Here is a 25,631-nt window from a genome sequence, read left to right as displayed (position 1 = left end):
AGTGGCCTGTCCATTTCGTATGACTATCAGTTTGGTGGGGAAACCCCATCTGCATTGAATCTGGTGTTTTCTCAGGGCGGTTGTCACTGGGGTGAAGAGTCGCCGTGTGGCTAATGTTGCTGATCCCCATCAAATATCAGCGAATATTTGAATGTCTTTGTAGGCTTCAGCCAGAGATTTGTTTGTTCTGCTGGCTCTGAGTATCTCCTCCTTGATGTGGTGGTAGTGTGCGCGGAGTAGCACATCTCTGGGAGCAGATACTGGTGCTGCTCTTGCTTTGGCCACCCTGTGTATGCGGTCTAGGAGAAGCATTTGGGCGGGCAAGTCAGGACAGAGGTTCTGGAACAGGTTTGTGGCGAATGCTTGCAGATCTCCCACTGCCACAGATTCTGGAATGCCCCTGATTATTCCGGCGAGACCTGTCTTCGAGGTCTGCCAGTTTATTATCATGGGAGGATATGTGTGCTTCTAGTTGTTGAATTTTAGTGAGCATGGTGTTGTGTGCAGCCGCATGGGTTTCCAATTTGTTTTCTAGGTGCTCTGTCCTGTCTCCAATTGCTTGGATTTCTTTTTTCAGGTCAGATATGGATGTATGGAAATGTGCCATTAGCTTGTGTGATTGGGCATCCAGCATGTTTTGAAGGATTGCTGGGGTGACTTTTTCCTCTCCCTCTTGTGTGGTGGGTAAGGGGAGGCTGGAGTCCTGACTTTCCCCTGAGTCATTTTCGCCATCTTGGAGGCCTACCTAATCGGCCGACGGCTTTTGCTGGTTTCTTGTGGCGAAAAACGATGAGCGGTCGCCTTTCCCCTTTCCTTTGTGGTGTGACATGTTCCCTGCAGGGATTGTGCCTGGTTATATGAGGTGAGTGGTCAAGTTGGGCCGGTTTTTATCGTCGCCATGCACGGAGCTCCGGACTCACGCGGCCATCTTGGTCGGCGTTCGGCTCTGCCCCCTATAATGCCTCGATTTTAACGTGACACCTATGCATACTTAGACTAAGTTTCATGATACCGGCTTACGTAATATTTTATGTTATTAATTTACCATATAGAGTTAGTCCTTAGTGTTACACTTTTTACTCAGCAATACACCATATAATGGTACACGCTTTCAAGCTTAACTTAAGATGTACGACTTACTACGCTGTAGCAAGTTTGCAATATGCTCCCACAATGTTGTCCACTCTCCTTAAACCTCAATAAGTGTGCTGTTTGTGTCCCTTAGAGATAGAATGAAGCAAACGCCCTTTACACAACCCCATGCAAAAGCTAATCCTAGCCAGCTTGAACGTTATTCTATAGTAATCAAATATGCCCATCTAACTTGACAACACAATGTTCCTCATATCATAAAAAGCTTGAATAATGCCTTCACATGTTGATCTACAATAGGCACCTATCTCTTATTAGCAATTTGACCCAGACATGTTTGTTTAGCCTGTTTACTGTATACTTTAAAAATGTGCAGATTTATCGCATGCCATGTACAGATTCAACTTTTTGTGTTACCACGCATGTCGTTGCTGTCGTGGCACTACAAGTTAAAATGTATCCTACTATATGCACAACAAAAATAAAGAATTAAAAAAAAAAGAGAGTAGTGAGCCTTGAGCCTTGAGTCCAGTCCAAGAGTCAGAATATGTAAGTTACAGAGAGTTTGAGTGTGTCCAATGGTCCGAATGTTCCTCTTTTCCCTTTGTCCTTACTTTTTAAAACAGAAATTCTCTGCACGTCACTAGTTGATAGGACCAATAGGGAACTGTGGGTGTGTCTTCCCTACAGACTATAATTTAGATTTTGGTCAGTAGGTGGTGCAATTACATCACCAAAAATTCTTGTCAGGGGGTCCATTTACCTTTTTGTATAATAGGTTAACTAAATTGTGTGATGCGTTTGACGTAATTTTGTTGTCTTTTTATGGCCACTATATATCAAAGAACCTGTCAACTTCAAAGCATTTTCCCAGTCTGGGTGTCTGCAATTTCGGTCGTAAAATTAGATTTGACACCTCCTAACCTTAATTTCACCCTTTCTCTTACAATGGAACTAGTCATGTTCCGTTAATTTTTTTAGAAAGTAAAATTAATTACTTAGTGTTATTTGGTGTCTGTATGGTTTTCTTGTCTTGTTTATATAATTTGCATTCCTTAGCTGAGACTTGAATGAATAGAGTGATAGAGAGAGAAATCTTGTGTCTGTCTTAGCCTTGTAATACAAAAAATGGAGTCACCTCTGTTCTGAGGGTGACTGGCAGTATACACCTTTAATTTCTGTCTTAACACAAAATGTCTGCCAGTATAACTAAACTGACACATTCCAGCTGCTGCATGTTCTATCAGCTCAATCCTGGATACATTCTGTTTGTCCCATTATTCTTTCTGTAAGTACCTGATGTATCCCTAAATGTTAGCCTTGTTGTTACACAATAATAAACCATTCATTTATATTAAAGAAGCACCTTCTCCTTATTGTCTGAATAACAAGGATATAAAGATTTCACTCCTAGATAAAGGTGTATTGGCAGCTTGGAGCCATCATTTGTTCCACCACTAGCATCCCAGCTCAGGCACCAATTGTTATTGAAGAGGTAGGTAATTACCAGTGGTGCGTTCCTCCCCTCCAACAAAGCCCCAGACCCTGATGGTTTTCCAAATGTTTATTAGAGAAAATATATGGATATCTTAAGACCCAAACTGATTTTTGAACAAGCTAAAATCTCAAGAGAATGTTCCACTGGAGATATTGTTGGCAACTGTGGTTACTTCTCCGATGCTCAGCAAAGCACCGACTAGGTCAGAATTGTCTACTTATTTCATTATTGAACACTGATATTCCTTTAAGCAGTGTTGGAAAAAAATTGCCTTCCCGCAGAAATGTATACTTTTTTTGTAAAAGCTTTGTATAATCAACCTGTAGCCAACATTTTAAACTCTGGATTTTTATCAGACCTTATTTGATCAGATCCCATTTCACATGGAATAAGCCAGGTGTATTTATTGCTTGTATCATTGGAATATCTTTCTAATCGGTGTTCTGACAATAATTAATGATGGTGTAAGGAGGGTATAATTAACTGACCTCTCAATTAACAACTGAACAGCAACTTGCAGCCACAGCAGGAGGTGACAATTCCCCCATCTATGTACAAATACTTCCTATGGGTATCTCAGAATATCCTATTAATAGTAAATTATCAATAATTGATGTTCCCAAACTATAGTAAATCATGTCCATTCCTGGATAAGCATTGTATATCAACTTGGGTTTCCTCCATGCTGTTTGTAATATATATGATATACACAGTCACAAAGAGCAAAAAGACCCAATAGGCCAGACCCTTGTGACCCCCTAGAACTTGCCTGATTGTACAATAGGATAATCTGGCCTTGATCTAGTAAGAACAGATATCTATAAGCATATTGGCTCCCTTGGGAAATTTGGGGGCTTGGTTAGAGTCAGGTAGATTAGAGTTAATTTATCTGTGTAGCGTGCTGTTAGTGTAGGAGTGATTGGCAGTAGTACGGGAGTGTAATTTGCAGTCATCTGGTGGACCAGCTAAGGAAGCCCCCACTTTCCCTCTCTTTCTTTGTTTATAATTTGTCGTGGCCTTTTTGCGGGGATACGAGTCAGACTTCCTGTCAGTTAGACAGAGGGGTGGATATCGGTGGTAATTAAGTGAATGTTCAGGTTTTGGGGCAGAACTTATTGGTAAAAGATGTGGCATATGTTAAGAGAGTTATGTAAAGGAGTTATGATATGGTTTGGTGGTTTTTATGGTTTTGTTATTAACGGTTAACCCTTACCCCTTTTCACTAAAGATCATGGCCTTTCCCCAACATATTTGCTGGTGTTTGTTTTTAGTTATATATTATATGCACCATACAATTCCCAAGGCTATGGTATGGTTATAGCAAATGTTCAGGACAATAAACAAAGCAGTAATCCAGATAATTAGATGTTTATCTCTGCTATAACAAAGACAGGCATCGTGTTGGTCTAAGCATAGATTTATGTCAAACTTTATTCATTTAATTGTACATGTGGTCAAGCTCAGCTTCAAATAGGAAATCCAATAAAGGGGTCTTCGGAATGCAGGTGGGATTCAATGTCTTGTCCAAGCCATCACCAGTCATTATCATGGAAAGAGTTCATAATGAGTCACTTGTATTCACAATGATTATGAGACCCTGTTCCATCCGTTTTGGGTGTTTGTGAGATTATGGCTATGAATTTAGTGCACAATTGTTTAGACCCAATGTTTGAATATGTAAAAGTGTCCAAACGTTTCTAGAATAGATGAGACATTTGTATGCTTTTCTTTGTTTGTTACAACATATAAGTATAATGTTAGAAATGCTGTACTATTTGCACGACTTTCTCTGTCATCGTTTCATCGTTTCTCTTGTCTTCTCTGCTGAAGAGGAAGACGTCTCCGGCCAGCAAGTGGATACTGGGCTGATTCTGTAGGATGCTCTGCTTAGTATTAATACTGCTGTCATCCAGATCGTCAACCACCACAAAGACCTTCTTCTTCCCTAAATGATTAACAGTAACGAGAGCCAGTTAGCAGCCGGACATTACTGGGTGAGACAAATAAGCTTATCATACAAGATTGAAAAAACTGAAACATACGGCTAAAATATTCTGTAATGATTAGTAAGGGCTGCGTCACACTTAATAGAACAACTAAAAACTCAGAGGTTAAATATATATATAGTGTGTAAGCGCTCCTGATAAAAGTAAATATGTAACTTGAAGTGGTTCAGAGATCCAAGCAACCAGAGAGCTCAATAACCGGGCTCTCAACACAATACTGCCAGATAAGATGCCACTAGCAATAAAGAGTTTGATGGAAAAAAACAACTATTCCCTGCGCCAAGACAACACTACTCCGGGTCAGGGAAATAATATCCTTACCGCGTGTTCTTGCCATGAATTCCAGCTCCGTATCGTACAAAGAATCCGTCACATCAGTAATGTTGACGCGTCCCCGGGTTTTCGAATGGTATAATATGGCGATATGGCAGTTACTGACAGACTCTCTAAACGCCTGATGGTTTGTGTTTGAAATAAAGAAGGATTGGACTTTATATTTCTTTCCAAGCCTGCGAGTTAACCAGTTATACTCGTCCTCTGCAGATCTGGAGAATATCCCAATGGTGGTCGCCACATATTGTTGGGGTTGGAAACGTGAGTCAGGTGAGTCGGGTGGATTATGTGGGTCAGGTGAGTCCTGTGGGTCATCGTTAATCTAATATTAAACAGAAATTGCAATAAATCTCTTCAGAACGTTCTTTATTATTTAACCCCAACAGAATGAAAATATAGAAGAAGAATAAGAAAAAGTGCAAAAAAAAATAAGTTTGCTTTTAAAGTGGAATTCAGGAGTGAGAAATAAAGAGTTTAGTTATTTAAATATGTAAAAATTAGATAACAAGAAACCACCAGCTAAACGTTACTCTCATATTAAGCGTTGTAATAAAGCCTGTGTTTATTTTACTGGTTTATTCTTCAGCAATTTCATACTGTGACCTCATAGTGACAGCCATCATTACAGTGACCTTATAACAGCTCTGCAATTATTTCAACATCATTATTCCACTGCCTGCAATGGGACACAACGTTACTGCATGCGGCTCTTTACTGTCAGATTCACATGGCGTATCTCCTAAACTATGTGGAATGCTTTCAGCCAGTGGGAGTTACAATCCGCACTGCTCACATTCAGCCAGTGGGAGTTACAATCCGCACTGCTCACATTCAGCCAGTGGGAGTTACAATCCGCACTGTTCACGTTCAGCCAGTGGGAGTTACAATCCGCACTGCTCACATTCAGCCAGTGGGAGTTACAATCCGCACTGCTCACGTTCAGCCAGTGGGAGTTACAATCCACACCGCTCACATTCAGCCAGTGGGAGTTACAATCTGCACTGCTCACATTCAGCCAGTGGGAGTTACAATCCGCACTGCTCACGTTCAGCCAGTGGGAGCTACAATCCGCACTGCTCACGTTCAGCCATTGGGAGTTACAATCTGCACTGCTCACGTTCAGCCAGTGGGAGTTACAATCCGCACTGCTCACGTTCAGCCAGTGGGAGTTACAATTCGCACTGCTCACGTTCAGCCAGTGGGAGTTACAATCTGCACTGCTCACGTTCAGCCAATGGGAGTTACAATCCGCACTGCTCACGTTCAGCCAGTGGGAGTTACAATCCGCACTGCTCACGTTCAGCCAGTGGGAGTTACAATCCGCACTGCTCACGTTCAGCCAGTGGGAGTTAAAATCCTCACTGCTCACGTTCAGCCAGTGGGAGTTACAATCCGCACTGCTCACGTTCAGCCAGTGGGAGTTACAATCCGCACTGCTCACGTTCATCCAGTGGGAGTTACAATCCGCACTGCTCACGTTCAGCCAGTGGGAGTTACAATCCGCACTGCTCACGTTCATCCAGTGGGAGTTACAATCCACACCGCTCACATTCAGCCAGTGGGAGTTACAATCTGCACTGCTCACATTCAGCCAGTGGGAGTTACAATCCGCACTGCTCACGTTCAGCCAGTGGGAGCTACAATCCGCACTGCTCACGTTCAGCCAGTGGGAGTTACAATCTGCACTGCTCACGTTCAGCCAGTGGGAGTTACAATCCGCACTGCTCACGTTCCGCCAGTGGGAGTTACAATTCGCACTGCTCACGTTCAGCCAGTGGGAGTTACAATCTGCACTGCTCACGTTCAGCCAATGGGGGTTACAATCCGCACTGCTCACGTTCAGCCAGTGGGAGTTACAATCCGCACTGCTCACGTTCAGCCAGTGGGAGTTACAATCCGCACTGCACACGTTCAGCCAGTGGGAGTTAAAATCCGCACTGCTCACGTTCAGCCAGTGGGAGTTACAATCCGCACTGCTCACGTTCAGCCAGTGGGAGTTAAAATCCGCACTGCTCACGTTCAGCCAGTGGGAGTTACAATCCGCACTGCTCACGTTCAGCCAGTGGGAGTTAAAATCCGCACTGCTCACGTTCAGCCAGTGGGAGTTACAATCCGCACTGCTCACGTTCAGCCAGTGGGAGTTACAATCCGCACTGCTCACGTTCAGCCAGTGGGAGTTACAATCCGCACTGCTCACGTTCAGCCAGTGGGAGTTACAATCCGCACTGCTCACGTTCAGCCAGTGGGAGTTACAATCCGCGCTGCTCACGTTCAGCCAGTGGGAGTTACAATCCGCACTGCTCACGTTCAGCCAGTGGGAGATAAAATCTGCACTGCTCACGTTCAGCCAGTGGGAGTTAAAATCCGCACTGCTCACGTTCAGCCAGTGGGAGTTACAATCCGCACTGCTCACGTTCAGCCAGTGGGAGTTAAAATACGCACTGCTCACGTTCAGCTAGTGGGAGTTACAATCCGCACTGCTCACGTTCAGCCAGTGGGAGTTAAAATCCGCACTGCTCACGTTCAGCCAGTGGGAGTTACAATCCGCACTGCTCACGTTCAGCCAGTGGGAGTTACAATCCGCACTGCTCACGTTCATCCAGTGGGAGTTACAATCCGCACTGCTCACATTCAGCCAGTGGGAGTTACAATCCGCACTGCTCACGTTCAGCCAGTGGGAGTTACAATCCGCACTGCTCACGTTCAGCCAGTGGGAGTTACAATCCGCGCTGCTCACGTTCAGCCAGTGGGAGTTACAATCCGCACTGCTCACATTCAGCCAGTGGGAGTTAAAATCCGCACTGCTCACGTTCAGCCAGTGGCAGTTACAGTCCGCACTGCTCACGTTCAGCCAGGGGGAGTTACAATCTGCACTGCTCACGTTTAGCAAGTGGGAGTTAAAATCCGCACTGCTCACGTTCAGCCAGTGGGAGTTACAATCCGCACTGCTCACGTTCAGCCAGTGGGAGTTACAATCCGCACTGCTCACGTTCAGCCAGTGGGAGTTACAATCTGCACTGCTCACGTTCAGCCAGTGGGAGTTAAAATCCGCACTGCTCACGTTCAGCCAGTGGGAGTTACAATCCACACTGCTCACGTTCAGCCAGTGGGAGTTACAATCCGCACTGCTCACGTTCAGCCAGTGGGAGTTACAACCTGCGGCATTACAATTGAAGCACATGGAAAGCCTCAACCTGTGAGACATGAAGCCTCCAGGTCAATACGTGACTGCTTGAAATAGATTGAAATAGAAATGAACAATACTTACTGGAAGTCCTGGAGGCCTCGGATGGCTTGATCTTCGGTCACAAAGTAATTTTGTTATGGAAACACATGAGAGGCAAATCAGGGGAAACCCCTGTGGAAGGAACAAGAACATTGTAACACATTCCATATAATTAGACATTGACATCATTATGTTATTGTGATCCTATTAGAACACACATCAATATTACATAGGGTGAAAATGTCAGAATTCCACCTGGAATGGCAATTCTCCTATTTACTAAAGCGAATTCCGGTCGGAATTTCATGAACAGACTGAATCTGTATCATCAGGATTAAAACCGAATCCCACAATTTGGTACACAATTTGGAATATCTGCAAAGCACCGATTTTAATCATTACAAGCAGACAGCGAGCAAATAGTAAAAACAAACAAACAAACAAAAAAAAACCCTCTGTGCTGTCAGGGTTAATCATGTGATGACTGACCAGCACTTGGTAGCCAGTCACCACATTAAAATGTGTCAATATAGAGGTCAATATGGTGCCATATTACTATAAAGGACAATTTTATAACATGACAGGAGGCTTCATATTTGCTTAAATCTCTCTTTACTAGAACTCCACAGCAGCACATTAACAGAGAGATAAACACCAAAGACAAAAACATAAGGTATCTATATAAGGTTCCTCCTAAGCCACCATTTCCTCTTTCTTTGCTGCTCCGCGGACAGTACAGGTCAGAGTACCTCTGCCTCCTGGTTTTTCTAGGTGGCTGTGGGTTTTTTACATGTGACATTTTGAAATGCAAATTATTCATATGTGTATTTTATTCCTATGTATAATCTGTTCCTCCGTTTTTCTGTGAGGTATTTGAACTTTGTTTCTTTTCTTAGTCCCTTGTTTCATATTATTCAGCATTTATTTTCTAGTTTGAGTTTTTCCCCTTTGTTTTCCTGCTTGGTTTGCTTTACGGTCACCGGGAAGCGGTCTTCTGACCGCCTCCCTGCCGACCGTCGGGACCGCGGAGAAAGACTCCAGCGGTCCCTCGTGTGCCGTGCATTGATTCCCGCCTGCCGGCTTTGTCTGCCGAGCGGGAATCCCCTACCTGCTCCCCTGTCCATCCCTCGCCTCGCTCGCATCCTGGCTATACACGGGCGGCATGGGAAGGGTACAGGGAGCCTCTCTGTTGCCGCGGGTTGCGGCTTAACTGCGCCCTCTTCCCCGTGACCGCGTGGCCGGGTCCGGGGGTGCGCGGTTTTGTTTTCTGCTATGCCGGCCGCGTGTGCGCCCTTCTTTTAAGGGCGCAGGACACCACCTTTTTCTTTTCTTTTCTGTGTTAATATCTACTTGAGATTACAGTCTGTGATACACTTCTTACTAAAGCTAGTCAAATTATAGCTCAGTTCATTAACATATGATCTGTAGATTCTACTCAACCCTCAGAGTTGCAGGTTCAGTTCCCTGCAGGGTTATCTCACCCTTTCAGCTCTCACAATCGGAAGGGTTCATTGATAACAACTTCCACATGTTAACTATATATCTCTCAGGTGTGATTTGAGGTTTGCTATGTGCATGTGTTTTCCCTGTCTCACTGCATGTGGCAGTGCAATGCGTGTTTGCTTAGATCTCTGCTGATTGCAGTTGCTCTCTATGCATCGATTCTCTGCCCTTGCTGCTGACATCTGCATATTACCTACATTGGACCCTACTGGGGACACTATCCCTCACACTGTTCTGAGCTGGTTCTGGGGACCCTGGTACATCTCTACCCTACACGCTCCTGTGTCAAGATTTGCCTGCCTGTCATCCGTAAGGATTTACGTTTTGCCTCTATACACCTCTGGCCGGTGCTACCCGTGCCCAGATACTGGCCAGCTGTTGTCTGTGCCCCTATGATTGGCCTGCTTTGTCTGTGCCCCTTGATTGGCCAGCTTTGTCTGTGCCCCATGATTTGGCCTGCGTTGTCTGTGCCATTTTACGCATGCTACTGGCCTGCGGCTCCGCTCCTGGACCCCTGTTTGTTGAGCCGGCATGCGTATAATACTTGCCTCTGCCAACTATAGGGCTGCGGCCCTTGCTGCCTTGTAGTGATACCTGTTCTCTATCTCCTTAGGTGTCACATACCATCATCTCGGATATTATGGAGGCCTCTGCACAGGAGCAGAGTTTGCAGGCATTGTTTGATGCGGCGGGGTCCGCCTCTGTGGAGACAGCCCTGGCTAGGGCCCTCCCTCTATCACAACCGGACAGAGGCGCGAGTGGAACCCCCCGCTTGGCAGACGACTCGGCTGAGTCAAACTCTCATGGGAGAGAGCAGGCAAGTGCGCAAATGCGCTATTGGAAGGGCGAAGTCTCTAAACCATGCTCCCGGTAGGGCAAGGCTCTGGCGAAGCGACATGGTTCGAGGTTGTTAACCTCGCCGGCCTCGCGCCGCCGTCTATCGGGCGCAGGGGAGGAGGCCTCCTTGCTCCCCCCTATCATAGGCCGTACTGGATGAGTGGCGGGCAGACCAACTCCCTTCAATGGTAGAAGATGATTGGGACTAGGACCGTAGGTTTGGCCCAGGTTGGCGCTAGGAGGATGAAGACGCGCCGGGAACAGGGGCCCCCACGGTGGTGCCGGGAGACAACATCTTTCTAGATGCTAAAGGTGTACCTCTGTCTGACCCTCGCTCTATCTGGCACCCCAGGTCCTCATATTGGTCGCGGCCCGACCACTTAGCACAATTCGTGCGCTACTGGGTCCGTAGACCCCTGGAAAGGGAGGCCCGCGAGTAACTTCGGGCAGAATGCCCCTGGCCGTCCTGCCGGACAAGGTGGCGGGGGACCCGGATTTTGACCCCCTGGTGGCCTCGTACATGAATCGTACGTCTCGGGACCCCACGTACGGGGTCGAGCATCACCACCGCCCGGGGCAAGATGAACAGCCGGATAGGATGGGTCCTTTGTGCAGGATGTTGGCCCTGACGGACGGGGCCTGCACAGATGGTACGAGCCTGGACCCGGCCATCATGCGGGATTGGACACTACGCCCCAGTTGCCTTCTTGGCAATGCTAATGTGGTTCTGCACCAACCGCAGGTACACGGCTCTGTTCCGTATGGACACCAAGCTATCGGAACTAGGATCCGAAGAATTGGGCCCCCCTGGCAATAAGTCCTACTGTTCCGGGAACCTTTTCTTTAAGGAGCTAGAGAAACGCATCAATTTATTTGCTTCCCGGGATAAAGCACAGTCCTCTATACAGAAGGTGTTTCGCTCACTGTTATCCCGGCTGGTCTTCGGTCCCCACAGATCTCGTGGCCCATCCTCTTTTCCACCATACCAGCCCAGACCTCCCTGCACCCGAAGGGCGGGTAGAGGTCGTGGAGACCGTGCCGGAGGACGAGTGAGACTTTCTACGGGTGTGTACATCTCCTGCCACTTTCAATCCCCCTCTATTGCATACAGACAGATTGTTTCACTGCAGAGACAGGTGGCAGGAAGTGTCTTCAAATGCATGGGTCCATCAGTCGGTACGAGGCTATGTCATGGACTTCGCCTCCCCACCGACGCAGGTTGGACCTCCGAGTGTCTCCTTCATCGCGAGAGTTCAACGTTCCTTGATAGCTTCGGAGGTTTGGACTCTGCTCGCCTTTGGCGCTACCCAGCGAGCCCCGGATTTGGGGGGCTTCCTCAGCTTGTTTTTCTAATGAAGATGAAGTCGGGGGAGCTCCGCCCGGTGGTCGATTTTCGGGAATTGAACACCTTCGTTGTCTGCGACCGCTTCAAGTTGGAGGGCATTCATCTCCTTCGGTACCTTCCCCAGCCGGGGGACTTGTTTGTGTGACTGGACCTGAAGGATGCTTACCTCTCCGTCCTGGGGGACAAGAGTGGTCGCGGGTTGCTTCGCTTCACCTGGAATGGCACCCCTCGCCAATTCACATGCCTCCCGTTCGGTCTCAACTCGACCCCTTGGTGATTCATCGAGCTGCTGACGCCTGTGATCGCCCATTTCTGGTCGGAGGGCGTCCGTTTCCTGTTGTTTCTGAATGATTTGCTGGTCCTCTGTGAAGATCCCTCCAGGCTCAGATGTCACACACGTTCGGCGATCTCCTTCTTGGAGCTCCTGGGATTCGTAGTTCATCTGAAGAAATCATCTTTGGGACCTTCCCAGACGGTGGAGTTTTTTAGTGTCGGGGTCAATGCGACGGCATGCGTTCTCCGTCTGCCTTTGGCACCGGTGGCATCCGCCCAGGAGGTGATGAGAAGGATATTGAGGCAAGTTCGGTTTCCCCTTCAATTGTTTGCTCATGTGGTGGGCCTCCTCTCAGCCTCGATACAGGCAATAAACCCAGGCCCACTACATTACAGGACCTTGCAACGGCTGAAGACCCCTGTTATACGCATGTGACCTTCCTCAGACCGGATGGTTTTCTCAGTTCCCGGACGTGACAGCCGGACTGCGCTGGTGGCTTCTGCACATGGCCGCATGGAACGGCGAGGCGATATTCGGACCAACCCCGGATTTCGTGCTGGAATCGACTGCAAGCCTCTTAGACTCCCACATCACACTCTTTCCCAGTCAATCACATTTTCTTTTATCTGCCGTGGGAGTCAAACCTGACGACGGATTGGTTCTCCAGACATTGGAAGGATGCCAGCGACTAGGCGCTCTCTCGACCCATCTTCATCGTACTCGTGCGTCGCTAGGTTTTTGTTCATGGTGGGTGTATTCGCCTCAGGGACGACCATCGGATTTGGACGTGCTTTGGTTGGTTCCCGGATCCAGCGTGCGCGGTGGTGGTCGCGATTCGACAGGTGCGGTTGTTTTCTCAGGAAGCATAGGTGTTTCCTCCGTTCGCCTCTATCCTCCGGGTGTTACTTCTAGTTTGTGGTCGACGTTTGTCCTTAGTGTTGTTGGCTCCGCTATGGCGAGTTCGGTCGGGTTCACGGAGCTTCTGGATTTTTCCTGTCGGGATCCTCTTCTCTTACCGTCCTCTCGAATACTCCTCTTGGACTCTTTCGGGAGTGCCTGGTAGGTCGAGGCGTCGTCACTATCGGCCAGGGACCTTCTCTGGGATCCCTGAGCTCCCGGGATGAGGAGATGTTTACCTCTCAGCATGGATTTCATAGCGTCGTTGGTGCTTTGGACAGGATGCTGAACCCTTTTTCCGGCCCGTGACCTACTTGTTGAGTGTCTTGTCCCTCCTCGATGTTTTGGGACGGTTGTGCTGTCTGGTTCTTGTGCTTAGTCATTTATTTAGGTGGCGCCTGTTCCGTTTGGAGTTTTTTTCCCATCGGTCAGGACCCGCTGGTCTGCAGATTTCTACGTGGGATGAGGCTGGCACGTCCTCTGGCGCCTAAATACCCTTCCCTCTCGGAGGTAAGTATGGTTTTAGCGTTTTTCTTCGGGATTCGGCCGGAGTTTCTCCTCGGGACGTTTTTTTGTATGTGGCGGTCCGGTCCCGTGAGAAGTTTGTGCCAGTTTATTTTGGACCGTCGGACTTTGTTTCTTTTGCTTTGCTGTCGGAGCGTTAAAACAGCAAATATGAAGCCTCCTGTCATGCTATAAAATTGTAGATTATGCTAGCTTTAGTGTAACTATAATCTTAATTTTATTAATGACAGGAGGCGAATATTTCCCACCCAGTTTGGTTTCTCCCCCCCTTGTTTTGGATGGATTGCATTGATTGTATTTCTGTTGATTTGTCTGATTATCTGGGCTAGGTTTGGTAGTCTGGGGTGATGTTGTGGGAAGTGCATGTTATACTGTATTGACGGTCATTAGTATGGATTTCGTGTCTTTTTTCTGTCAGTACTGGATCGTGGGATTTATGTTTTATCAGTACATTTCGTTCACTAATCAGTGTTTTCGACTCTGTTTATTTCGTTTCAGTTTAATGGTTCGACTTCAGTTCATAGAATCGGCTGTTTGGCAGGATGAAGATCAAGTTCATCCATTATCCAAAGTTTTTCCAGATGGCATTCATTGTTATGTTGGAAATTTTTCTTTATTTAGTTATTGTCATTGTTGTGTATGTTACGTTGTCGCAGCGTGAAAGAGGAAATGGTGGCTTAGGAGGAGCCTTATATAGATACCTTATGTTTTTGTCTTTGGTGTTTATCTCTCTGTTAACGTGCTGCTGTGGAGTTCTAGTAAAGAGAGACTTAAGCAAATATTCGCCTCCTGTCATTAATAAAATTAAGATTATAGTTACACTAAAGCGAGTATAATCTACAATTTTAGTCTTCATATTCCCCACCTGCCATGCCCTGGGTGGGAACATATCTATTACACAGTAAACAGCCAGTGGTTGGACAGATATTGCTGCCCTGTCGCTATAAAGGGCCATGGGGATGGGACATAGAAACATAGAAACATAGAATGTGACGGCAGATAAGAACCATTCGGCCCATCTAGTCTGCCCAGTTTTCTAAATACTTTCATTAGTCCCTGGCCTTATCTTATAGTTAGGATAGCCTTATGCCTATCCCACGCATGCTTAAACTCCTTTACTGTGTTAACCTCCACCACTTCAGCTGGAAGGCTATTCCATGCATCCACTACCCTCTCAGTAAAGTAATACTTCCTGATATTATTTTTAAACCTTTGTCCCTCTAATTTAAGACTATGTCCTCTTGTTGTGGTAGTTTTTCTTCTTTTAAATATAGTCTCCACCTTTACTGTGTTGATTCCCTTTATGTATTTAAATGTTTCTATCATATCCCCCCTGTCTCGTCTTTCCTCCAAGCTATACATGTTAAGATCCTTTAACCTTTCATGGTAAGTTTTATCCTGCAATCCATGAACCAGTTTAGTAGCCCTTCTCTGAACTCTCTCTAAGGTATCAATATCCTTCTGAAGATACGGTCTCCAGTACTGCATACAATACTCCAAGTGAGGTCCCACCAGTGTTCTGTACAATGGCATGAGCACTTCCCTCTTTCTACTGCTAATACCTCTCCCTATACAACCACACATTCTGCAAAAAGAGTGAAGAGGAAACTGATTCCCTCCTATTCCCTCACCCATGGGCATCATTTATGACCAATAGGTGAAATGTGTGGTGGACACATCACTATGCATCCCCTGCCCTGCCAGGTGGGGGTTGTTAAATAAAAATATTGGGGTACCATAAGTGGGGTTTATTTATTAAACAGAGGGGAAGAAGTATCCAACTATCACTTACCTTTTAAAAAATTATAACCTGGGGGCACCTAATGCTCCCGACAACATCCCCAAGGGCAGTGGTGGGGGATAAAAATTAAATATGCAAGAGAGGTGGACATGCTACTGTTCACTCCCTCCACCACACACACATCAGTGGACTTATGATGATGGGTGTATTAAAAGTGAGAGGGCGGTGGACATACTTCCCCCCCCCCACCTCCCCCCCACCCCCACCCCCACCCCCAAACCCAAAGACCAAGTCAAACCCCCTGCAATACCTCACCCAATGGCTAGGAGTTCCCAAGCCCCTAGCTCCCCCAATCAAAAATTGCCTACCTACCCCCTCACACTGATACAGTGCGTTCATGGATATATTGGAAACACCCATTCGGGGGCCAGGATTAGCTGAGTAAACCTTTTTAAATTTTCAATGTGTTTCCTAAATCATAGAAAGTTCACATTAAGGTATAACTGACACTTTATTTAATTCTATCTCTTGGTTCCCTGTATAAATAAAAGTCTTACTAAAACATATCTATGATGAATAAAAGAGTCACCAAGGATTATGGGACTTGCAGTTAATGTATTTATTCATTTAAGTGTCGTTATATGTAAACAAAAGCATCAGGTGATGTACATTTCTTGCATGACCATAAAGTAATATTATTGCGTGGGTTAAGGAATTTCCTCTATAAATATACTCACATTTCCATGGTTGGCTTTGTAATAATATTGAACCGCAAGGTATAAATTAAGAGCGTATATGGCAGGCCATTTGTATCTGAGTATCTAAAACACAGAGAAAGATGCTTCAAATAGGTGTAACAGTATCACACTATTTATATACCTTTACATTTTCTATTCCAATTTACACATTATTTTCTAATGAATATTGCTCCATCAACTCATTATATTGAAGGGATTGCACTATATAACAAACGGGATTCAAACAGAAACAAAACATTATCCCTTATTCACTAAACTCTGACTGGGGAAAAAACATCCGGCCACATACAATGCCATTCGGACTGCACTGTTTTCATGCAGGCTGTGTCAGTCACAGCCAGGGGAGGGGAGGCTAGGGCTGCATATACAGAAACAAACGTTTTAACTCCTAAATGGCAGAGACCTGAGCAGCGAGACTGGGAGTTTGCCAAGGTGTTTAATACGGTTCCACACCATAGGTTAATGTTCAAACTAAAAGAATTGGTCTAGATGAATATTCTTGTTCTTGGGTAGAACATTGGCTTAAGGATAGAGTACAACGAGTTGTCATTAATAGTAAATTTTCAGGCTGGACTAAAGTGGTAAGTGGTGTCCCTCAGGGTTCTGTTTTGGGACCGCTTCTATTTAACATATTTATACATGATCTTGAAATGGGCATTGAAAGCCATGTTTTATTGTTTGCAGATGACACAAAACTTTGTAAAGTAATAAAATGTGAGCAGGATATTGCTTTGCTGCAGAGGGATTTGGATAGATTGGGGGACTGCGCACTAAAATGGCAGATGAAATTTAATGTTGAAAAAATGTAAAGTTATGCACTTCGGGGTCAAGAATGCACAAGCAATTTACACCCTAAATGGTAGTGAATTAGGGATAACCACACACGAGAAGGATTTGTGAATTGTTATAGACAACAAATTAGGCAGCAATATGCAATGTCAATCTGCCGTTGCTAAGGCCAGTGAGGTTTTGTCATGTATAAATAGGGGCATCAATTCTCAAAATGAGAATATCATTTTTATAAATCACTGGTAAGACCACATATTGAATATGCTATGCAATTTTGGGCACCTGTTCTGAAGAAGGATATCATGGCACTAGAAAAAGTGCAGAGGCGGGCTACAAAATTAATAAAAGAATGGAAGATTTTAGTTGTGAAGAAAGGGTAACAATTTTAAACCTGGTTAGTTTTAAAAAAATGACGCCTCAGATGGGACATGATAACATTATACAACTATATTTGTGGCCAATAAAAATAAAATTGTCTTGAAATCTATTCATAAACAGGACATACATAGGACACAAGATCACATATTTAGAGAGAAGAGAGGAGATTTAGTCTAAGGCAAAGGAACGTTTTTTTACTGTAAGAACAATAAGGATGTGGAATTCTCTGCATGAAGAGGTGGTTTATCAGAGTCTATACAGATGTTTAAACAGCAACTTGATACTTGCAGAAACATAATATTCCGGATACTCATTTTGAATTAGTGGGGTGATAGCTGTTAGAGCTAGCAGGTAATCTGACTGACATTCTGGGGTCAAGATGGACGTTTTTCTAGTTTGTAGCAAAATTGGAAGTGCTTCAAACTGGGCTTTTTGCCTTCTTTTGGATGAATCTTGATATGGTTTAGATGTCAGTCAGACTGTCTGATTTTTCTTGAGACTCACCATGGGAATATTCCCAAGCACCTTATGTGAATATTACTCAGAAACCCAAATATCACAGCAACCATGGTGATCTGGAAACGGCATGATGACCTCATATTCAAACAGCTAATCCGAAGGTCACCATGTGCTAGTGTTTCTTTAAGTAAATGGCTTTGTTCACGGGTGCACAATGTGATGCTTCGTCATCATGTTGTCTCATGTGTTGCTTCCTGCTGTCACCCATGAGACATAAAGCTTCTAGCCCAAAACCTGACTGCTCTCATATTATGCAGCCAATGGCTTATTCAGTCTGCTGCTAGCCCCGATGGCTCATCTCAGAAGAAGCACTGTCTAGATTGAAAAAGAAATGATCAATACTTACTGGAAGTCTTGGAGGTCTCGGAGATTTTGATCGGTCACTAAGTAATTTCAGCATGGAAAGAGATGTAAAGCAAATAAGGAGAGTATCCTGTGAATTGAAGAAGAACATTGTAACACATCCTGGATAATTCATCCCTAAAAGATCATCTGAGCTATATCTCCTGTCTAATTAATTATCTATTTAATGATCTATTGAATATCTTCCAAGATGATCCATGTTCAGGCCTCACCAAGATGAACAATGTCTGTCCGGTTTCCCCTCTGCACTGCATGCTTTTCATTCACTCGTTCGGGATATATCTTTATAACGGTATGTTTAATATAAATAGTTATTGACGTCACTATGTCCTGTGTTCCTATTAGAAATCACAGCATAATTTCCTCACCTTTACAGGGTATTCACTATAGTCCGGATTTTGTCTCAAAGGACAATATTCACTAAAAAAGGTCAAATTCTTGAATGGAATGGCAATTCTTATATTTACTAACGCCAATTCCTGTCGAACCAATTTTCGACTGATACATTACCCACCGGCTGCTAGCCCTGCAAAAAGAAAAAAGACACTCGGTGCTGAGAGGGTTAATCAAGAAGTAGCCTTAAAGAGTGTAAGGAAGCTTCGTATTCACCTGCCATGCTGAGTGTAGGGGCATATTTACTAAATAGTTTGCAGCCAATTACTAAAAACTAGTCAGAACGGCCTCGATCCATGGGGTGGGGCCTGCAAAATTACAGATGGGATCTGGTTGTTCTCGATCAGGTGATAACTATAAATTAATGTGTGGTGGACATGTCACTGTCTTCTCCAGTGCCCCACCGATGCAGGAAGCTATTAAATACATTTAAGAAAAATACAACAAAAAAAGGGATTACATCCTAATGTCCCCCAAACCCACAATTGGCCTGTTTGGGCTATTTATTTAGTATTGGCCTTGTCCACGCCTCCAAACAAAGAATGTGACGGCAGATAAGAACCATTCGGCCCATCTAGTCTGCCCAGTTTTCTAAATACTTTCATTAGTCCCTGGCCTTATCTTATAGTTAGGATAGCCTTATGCCTATCCCACGCATGCTTAAACTCCTTTACTGTGTTAACCTCTACCACTTCAGCTGGAAGGCTATTCCATGCATCCACTACCCTCTCAGTAAAGTAATACTTCCTGATATTATTTTTAAACCTTTGTCCTTCTAATTTTAGACTATGTCCTCTTGTTGTGGTAGTTTTTCTTCTTTTAAACATAGTCTCCTCCTTTACTGTGTTGATTCCCTTTATGTATTTAAATGTTTCTATCATATCCCCCTACAAATATAGGGCCAATTCCCCCTCATAACCCTCCCCCTCCTGGAGGCTAGGGATCCACAAATCACCTCGCTACCTCCCCAATAAAAAAATACCCTACCTACCCTGTCACCCTAATAATAGTGATGGTGGTCAATAAATCGAATACATGTAAGAGAAAAAATATAAAGTCTTCTAGAGTTATCTTTTCTTCAGCTCCAAAAGGCCAAAAATATAACCATCACATCCCAACGCAAGTATTAAAAATAAAATAAGACTGCATTGTTAAAAACAACAACATGTGACGCAGCAAAAAATACTTCCATGTAGGTCCATCGGGGGCTCATCACAGAGTGGACTTTCCACCGCTTTGATATCTCAGTAGTGCGCTTTGATTGGTTAGCGTGTAAACCAATCAGAGCACTCACACAGACAAATCTTAGCTCTCTTGAGACTTTCCATGGGAAATCGTGTGTTTCTTACAGAAATATACTCACATGTATGTGGTTGGGTTTGTAATAAGATTGAATTCCAAGGTATATATTTATACTGTGTATGACAGGCCATCTGTATCTGTATACCTAAAGACAGAGAAAAATGTTTCAAATATGTGTGACGGAATCACACCATCTAACTTTCTATTTTCTATTGCAATATGTGGATTATTTTGTTTTACCGAGTCCCAAATAATATTTCACCCATTAACTGAAGTGGTTATAGTGTTGGAGCAAGCCTCTTACCGAATGTAATTTTATGTGCGTGAGTAAGCGTGTATACTAATGATACCGTGATATACGCACCTTACGTGAAAACTAGTTACAAACATGAATAGTACGGCAATCACGGTGGCATGATGACCTCGTAAACAAAGCTGATCTAAAGGCCACCAGGAGCTCTGTAGCTGTAGGTAAATGGCTTTGTTTACGGGACACACAATGTGAAGCCCCACTTTGTTTGTCATGGTGTTGTCTCTGTGTTGTTGTCTTTATCACAGAGCCTGAGGGAGATCTCGGACCCCTGAGATGTTTGCTCCTAACTCATTGAAATGTATAAATTGTTTAGATATTTGGAGGCAAAATTATCTTATTACATTATATGCCTCTGAAAATACAGTTTGATATATCTCTATCTAGTATCAGTCAAGCTGCTTTTTAATCAGTACTGAGTATCTTTTGTAGGGAGAATTTGCCACAATGTGTGTGTCTGAAATCCCATTCTGCAGAAAATAAATCAACAATATGTTAACAGAAAGGAATATTCAGCTACAGATGGGACAGGGAAATTCTACTGAAGGTTCTGGAGAATTACAATTTTTTGGCTGAGATAAATGATTTGTAAATGCTCCGACTTTGTTAATTCTCCAGATCGGCCTAAAACATGCAATTCCCAGATACTTCCTCCGTAATTCCCAGTTCACTGAACCATTGTGTACATTCTTTGATGTTTACGTTTCCCCAATTATTTTACCGTGCTCAGATATTGACCCATCCTGAAGATTTGAAACTAGGGGACTGAATCACCATCAATCTGGAAGCAGAAAAAGAATGATAAAAATGTTATTTATTAGCACAATCCATACAATTGTCACTATCATGAAATCATATATTTCTAACCGAGTTTGTCTGGCAGTGTGTGTCAGTGTGCTACTGCCATTATGTATATACAAATTAAAACACACAATAAATTAAAATGATTAAAGTGCATATATAAAAACCTTCAAAGTTTACCTACAAATGTGTAATAATAGTAATAATAAAAGCACTAAAGTGCACTGTGTAAAAACACACTATTCTGTGTAACATTGTGCAAAATGTGCAGTGCTACCACAAGAACGTGCTAAAGCGATTGAATACTGTGCTCACACAGGAGTATTCCACTTATAATGCCATAGAGTCTCAATGTAAATTCTTATATTGGAAAATAAAAACGAGAAAACTCGTTGGGCAATATGTATGTAAGAAATAACATTATAAGTGAAATATGGGCACACTCACTAGTGGAGAGAGGTAAAGTCAGCTCTAAACTATAGTAACTCCATGCTGTGTATGAAGGCTGGAGACTGTGATGTAGATAAATAACTGAAATTCACAAACTGTTAAAACCAGCACGCAGGTAAGATCCCGCTGGGGCCACTCCGGATCAGCACCTCACTGGTCCTTTCATCATACATTTACTTGTATCTTTTGTGCCATTGTGTATTTGCCTGACAGTGTGTCTGGCTGTGAGTATCCTTATATGTTTTGACCTGTGTGTGTTTGAAATATATATCTGTGTGTGTGTCTGTTCATGTGTATCTGTGTCTGTGCACAAGCTATTCTGGGTCAGGGAGTTTGTGTGTGTGGAGGAAGTTACTTGTGTTGTGTTGTGTGTATAATCATTTTGCTGTGTGCTTGGTAATTGTGGAGGCGCTGTGTAACTGTGTGTGTGAGTCTAACTGTGTGTGTAAGACTGACTTCATGTGTGAGGCTGAGTGTCTGTGAGACTGACTGTGTGACTGAGTGTGACTGTGTGTGTGAGGCTGACTGCATGACAGTGTGACTGTGTGTGTGAGTCTGAATGTGTGTGTGAGGCTGACTGTGTGCGTGAGGCTGACTGCATGACAGAGTGTGACTGTGTGTGTGTGTATGTGTGTGTGTGTGTCTGACTGTGTGTATGAGGCTGACTGCATGACAGAGTGTGACTGTGTGTGTGACTGTGTGTGTGAGTCTGAATGTGTGTGTGAGGCTGACTGTGTGTGAGACTGACTGTGTGATTAAGTGTGACTGTGTGTGTGTGTCTGACTGTGTGTGTAAGACTGACTGCGTGTGTGAGGCTGAGTGTCTGTGAGACTGACTGTGTGACTGAGTGTGACTGTGTGTGTGTGACTGTGTGTATGACTGTGTGTGTGATACTGACTGTGTGTGAGTCTGAATGTGTGTGTGTGATACTGACTGTGTGTGAGTCTGAAGGTGTGTGTGTGAGGCTGACTGTGTGGGGGAGCTAACTCAGGAGGGGAACGGAGACTGTGGCAGGGTTTATGCACAGATGAATGTGGCAGGGTGACTATGGGGGGATGACTGTGACATGTCCCCCTTTAGATATTTAATTAGAACCCCCATTCACCCCATAACCATTCATTTGTGGAGGCCAGGGGGACACAAGGATGTACCTCCACACACTTTTTTAATACAGTTGCCCAACCCACTGGAAACATCACAGCATAGGGGTGGTAATAAACCTCCCTTAAACTAATGTGGGAGTCAAATTGACCACCCAAAACCTTTTATTAAAGAGTTACTTCAACCACCATAACCACTTCAGTGACTTGTGAGTTTGGATGTGAAATGCTGCACATATTGAGATATTAGCTACACCCCCTACACACATGACTTAGGCAAACCCCTCCTTCCCACTGTGTGCTTCCTCCTACCTCCTTCCGTTCTGTGAGTTTTGAACTTGGTGTTTAGTGAGTGCGCTGCATCTCGCATGTTATATGTAAATACTTTGCTTAATTAGAATTCCAATTATTTATATAGCACCGACATGTTCTGCGGTGCTGTACAATAGGTAAAGCAAGTCAAACAACTGATTCTAACAAAGCACGTTTGACGTACAGGAGCAGTATAAGAAGATCAGTTTATAAAGCACGCCCGTACAATGTATCAATGCATTCTTCCAATTAGAACATTTTGAAAGAAGCGATTAATATCCAGTTGCAGCTCGCACTGAGGTCACATTTACGCCATCTTACCCAAACTGTCTGCTCCTTCCCCGTTTCTCCCCTCTGTCCCTGAGCTCTGCTTCCTGGTTCTGTCTCCTCCTTTCAGCATGTCCAGCACAGTCAGAACGAAAGTGAAAGTGATTGTAACACGGAGAGGGGAACAATATACAGGCTCTGCTCGCAGTTTCATGTTTTTTAATTAGTGAACCCTTTTCAGTGGCCCTCCTCTGACAATGTAATGTCTAAATGTAGACGAGTATTTCCTGCAATTTCCTAAAACCGTCCGATGTTTAAATCTCTTGCCTTACTCGGGCCCCAATGCTTATATTTGAATGTGGACTATTTTGTCAGCAATTCCACATATGTATGACTTTTTCTCCAACAAATAATTGTGCCGTGTTTTTTTTTCTTCCATCAATAAACATTTTGCATTCTTCTAAAATGTACTAGGGTTCTAACGAGTGGACCCTAGAACATAGTTTGGATATCTGTAGAGATTGGTCTAAATACGATATAATGAAAACTAGAAAAGCTACAATTTCTGAGGAAATTGTGTGAAGTGTTCTTGCCTCCACCAGTAGTCTACAACTGGAGTGGGCGGAGTAACTGTTATTATTTATTTATATAGCACATTTAATTTCAACGTTGTTGCCCAAAGTGCTTCACAGTTACATTAAAACATACAGTTATAAAAACATTAGCAGGTGCAAAAGGCCCTGTCTATGACATCACTTGCTGCTGCAGCCTGGCACGGGCCAGAGTATTTTTGCGGTTGCCATCTTCAAACGGTCGTATTTTAAAAACTATAAATCCTACAGTGAAGAGCTTTATATTGTGAGAATCACAAGACCCATACCTACATTTCGATGTATAGTATGTCTCTGAGATATTAACAATGAAGGCACAGTCGCAGTTTAGAAAGTGCCCTTCAAATGTGAGCTTTGCAGAGTGGAGTTTCAATGAATGTCAATGGACTGCGTGAGTTGCAAACAAATGGTCATATTGTGAAAACGATATAATGAAAACTAGAAAAGCTACAATTTCTGAGGAAATTGTGTGAAGTGTTCTTGCCTCCACCAGTAGTCTACAACTGGAGTGGGCGGAGTAACTGTTATTATTTATTTATATAGCACATTTAATTTCAACGTTGTTGCCCAAAGTGCTTCACAGTTACATTAAAACATACAGTTATAAAAACATTAGCAGGTGCAAAAGGCCCTGTCTATGACATCACTTGCTGCTGCAGCCTGGCACGGGCCAGAGTATTTTTGCGGTTGCCATCTTCAAACGGTCGTATTTTAAAAACTATAAATCCTACAGTGAAGAGCTTTATATTGTGAGAATCACAAGACCCATACCTACATTTCGATGTATAGTATGTCTCTGAGATATTAACAATGAAGGCACAGTCGCAGTTTAGAAAGTGCCCTTCAAATGTGAGCTTTGCAGAGTGGAGTTTCAATGAATGTCAATGGACTGCGTGAGTTGCAAACAAATGGTCATATTGTGAAAACTATCAGGACTATGGCTCTAGCTTTGCCATTCATTCCTAAGGGACAAATTTCACCACAAGAACGACGATATTCCGTGAACCATTCGGCGAAACGTTCCACAAAGTAATAGCAATCCGATCGGGAACAATCTGCACGTTTTGGTATATTTTTGTCTATGTAGTGTAAAAACTGTGGGAGGAGTTAGGGTGGTAAATTTGGCTATAATAATAATAATAATAATAATATATATATGTGAGATAACATTAAGTGGTCTTGCTATGCAAGAACACTTAATACAAAATAGCTTTATTGAATAAACAAACTCCTAACTACTAATTAAACACATAAAAGTGAATCCCAGAGGGGAGCTGAAAAAAAGCTCAAATTGCCAAAATAGACCTGTGCAGCCATAAACAGTGGAAAGTATATGCCTAAGAAAGCTTGTGGCTCATCCCATCTAGAGGGTATCAAACCCTTCTAATAAGGCATAAATACAAATTTGCAGAATATCTTCTAAACAGGGTAACAAGGGATGGCCAGTATAACAACTTTAGCGCTTGCATAAGGATTGCAACAATTGCAAAAAAGAGAAAAAAACGCTCAAAATAAATGAAGGACTGGACTTGTGAATTGTGTACCCTGGTAGGGGTGTACACTGAGGATATACCAAATGAAATCTAGCTAAGTAAGCAAAATAGCGAAATCCTCAGTTTTCCACTGTTTATGGCTGCACAGGTCTATTTTGGCAATTTGAGCTTTTTTTCAGCTCCCCTCTGGGATTCACTTTTATGTGTTTAATTAGTAGTTAGGAGTTTGTTTATTCAATAAAGCTATTTTTTATTTTCATTATATCGTATTTAGACCAATCTCTGCAGATATCCAAACTATGTTCTAGGGTCTACTCGTTAGAACCCTAGTACATCCTTTTTTTCTTCTCTCAAGTTTATCAGGGTTACCCCCTATTTTGGATATCTGGTAGACACCACACATTCACCTTAATCGGGAGTTTGTGATTTTTTGTTTTCTATTCTTCTAAAATGAAATTTCTGTAAAAAAAAAAAAAAAAAAATGAACAATAAAATGTCACTTTATTGG

The 25,631-nt window shown here is 43.7% G+C and overlaps 1 protein-coding gene across 2 annotated transcripts; it reads right to left on the bottom strand.

Annotated features, from left to right (window-relative positions):
• Window positions 1–3,942: 3,942 nt before the first annotated feature.
• On the bottom strand, window positions 3,943–23,153 carry LOC134571065 (uncharacterized). 2 transcript variants are annotated; one of them, XM_063429113.1, is made up of 8 exons: window positions 23,074–23,153; window positions 20,811–20,870; window positions 19,841–19,924; window positions 18,068–18,154; window positions 16,015–16,098; window positions 8,198–8,287; window positions 4,918–5,251; window positions 3,943–4,535 (listed from the first exon to the last, which is right to left on the bottom strand). In XM_063429113.1, the coding sequence occupies exons 2-8, from the start codon at window positions 20,829–20,831 to the stop codon at window positions 4,348–4,350; spliced, it is 888 nt and encodes a 295-aa protein (XP_063285183.1). In that variant the 5' UTR covers window positions 20,832–20,870; window positions 23,074–23,153; the 3' UTR covers window positions 3,943–4,347. The 2 variants fall into 2 exon arrangements, with proteins under 2 accessions (XP_063285183.1, XP_063285184.1); XM_063429114.1 differs by lacking the exon at window positions 23,074–23,153 and adding an exon at window positions 22,937–23,057.
• Window positions 23,154–25,631: the final 2,478 nt, after the last annotated feature.

The sequence above is a fragment of the Pelobates fuscus genome, chromosome 8, assembly GCF_036172605.1.
Source record: "Pelobates fuscus isolate aPelFus1 chromosome 8, aPelFus1.pri, whole genome shotgun sequence".
Taxonomy (NCBI): domain Eukaryota; kingdom Metazoa; phylum Chordata; class Amphibia; order Anura; family Pelobatidae; genus Pelobates; species Pelobates fuscus.
Note: the sequence above shows the minus strand (reverse complement) of the source record. Positions and strands in the feature narration are given on the sequence as shown.

Bases quoted from the DNA above. Each gene is read 5' to 3' on its own strand.
- LOC134571065 (XM_063429113.1), bottom strand. From the start codon at position 20,831: ATGGGTCAATATCTGAGCACG. The intron at 19,925-20,810 runs GTAAAATAATTG...CTCTGTCTTTAG, and splicing joins TGGGTCAATATCTGAGCACG to GTATACAGATACAGATGGCC. The intron at 16,099-18,067 runs GTAAGTATTGAT...TCTGTGTTTTAG, and splicing joins CGAGACCTCCAAGACTTCCA to ATACTCAGATACAAATGGCC.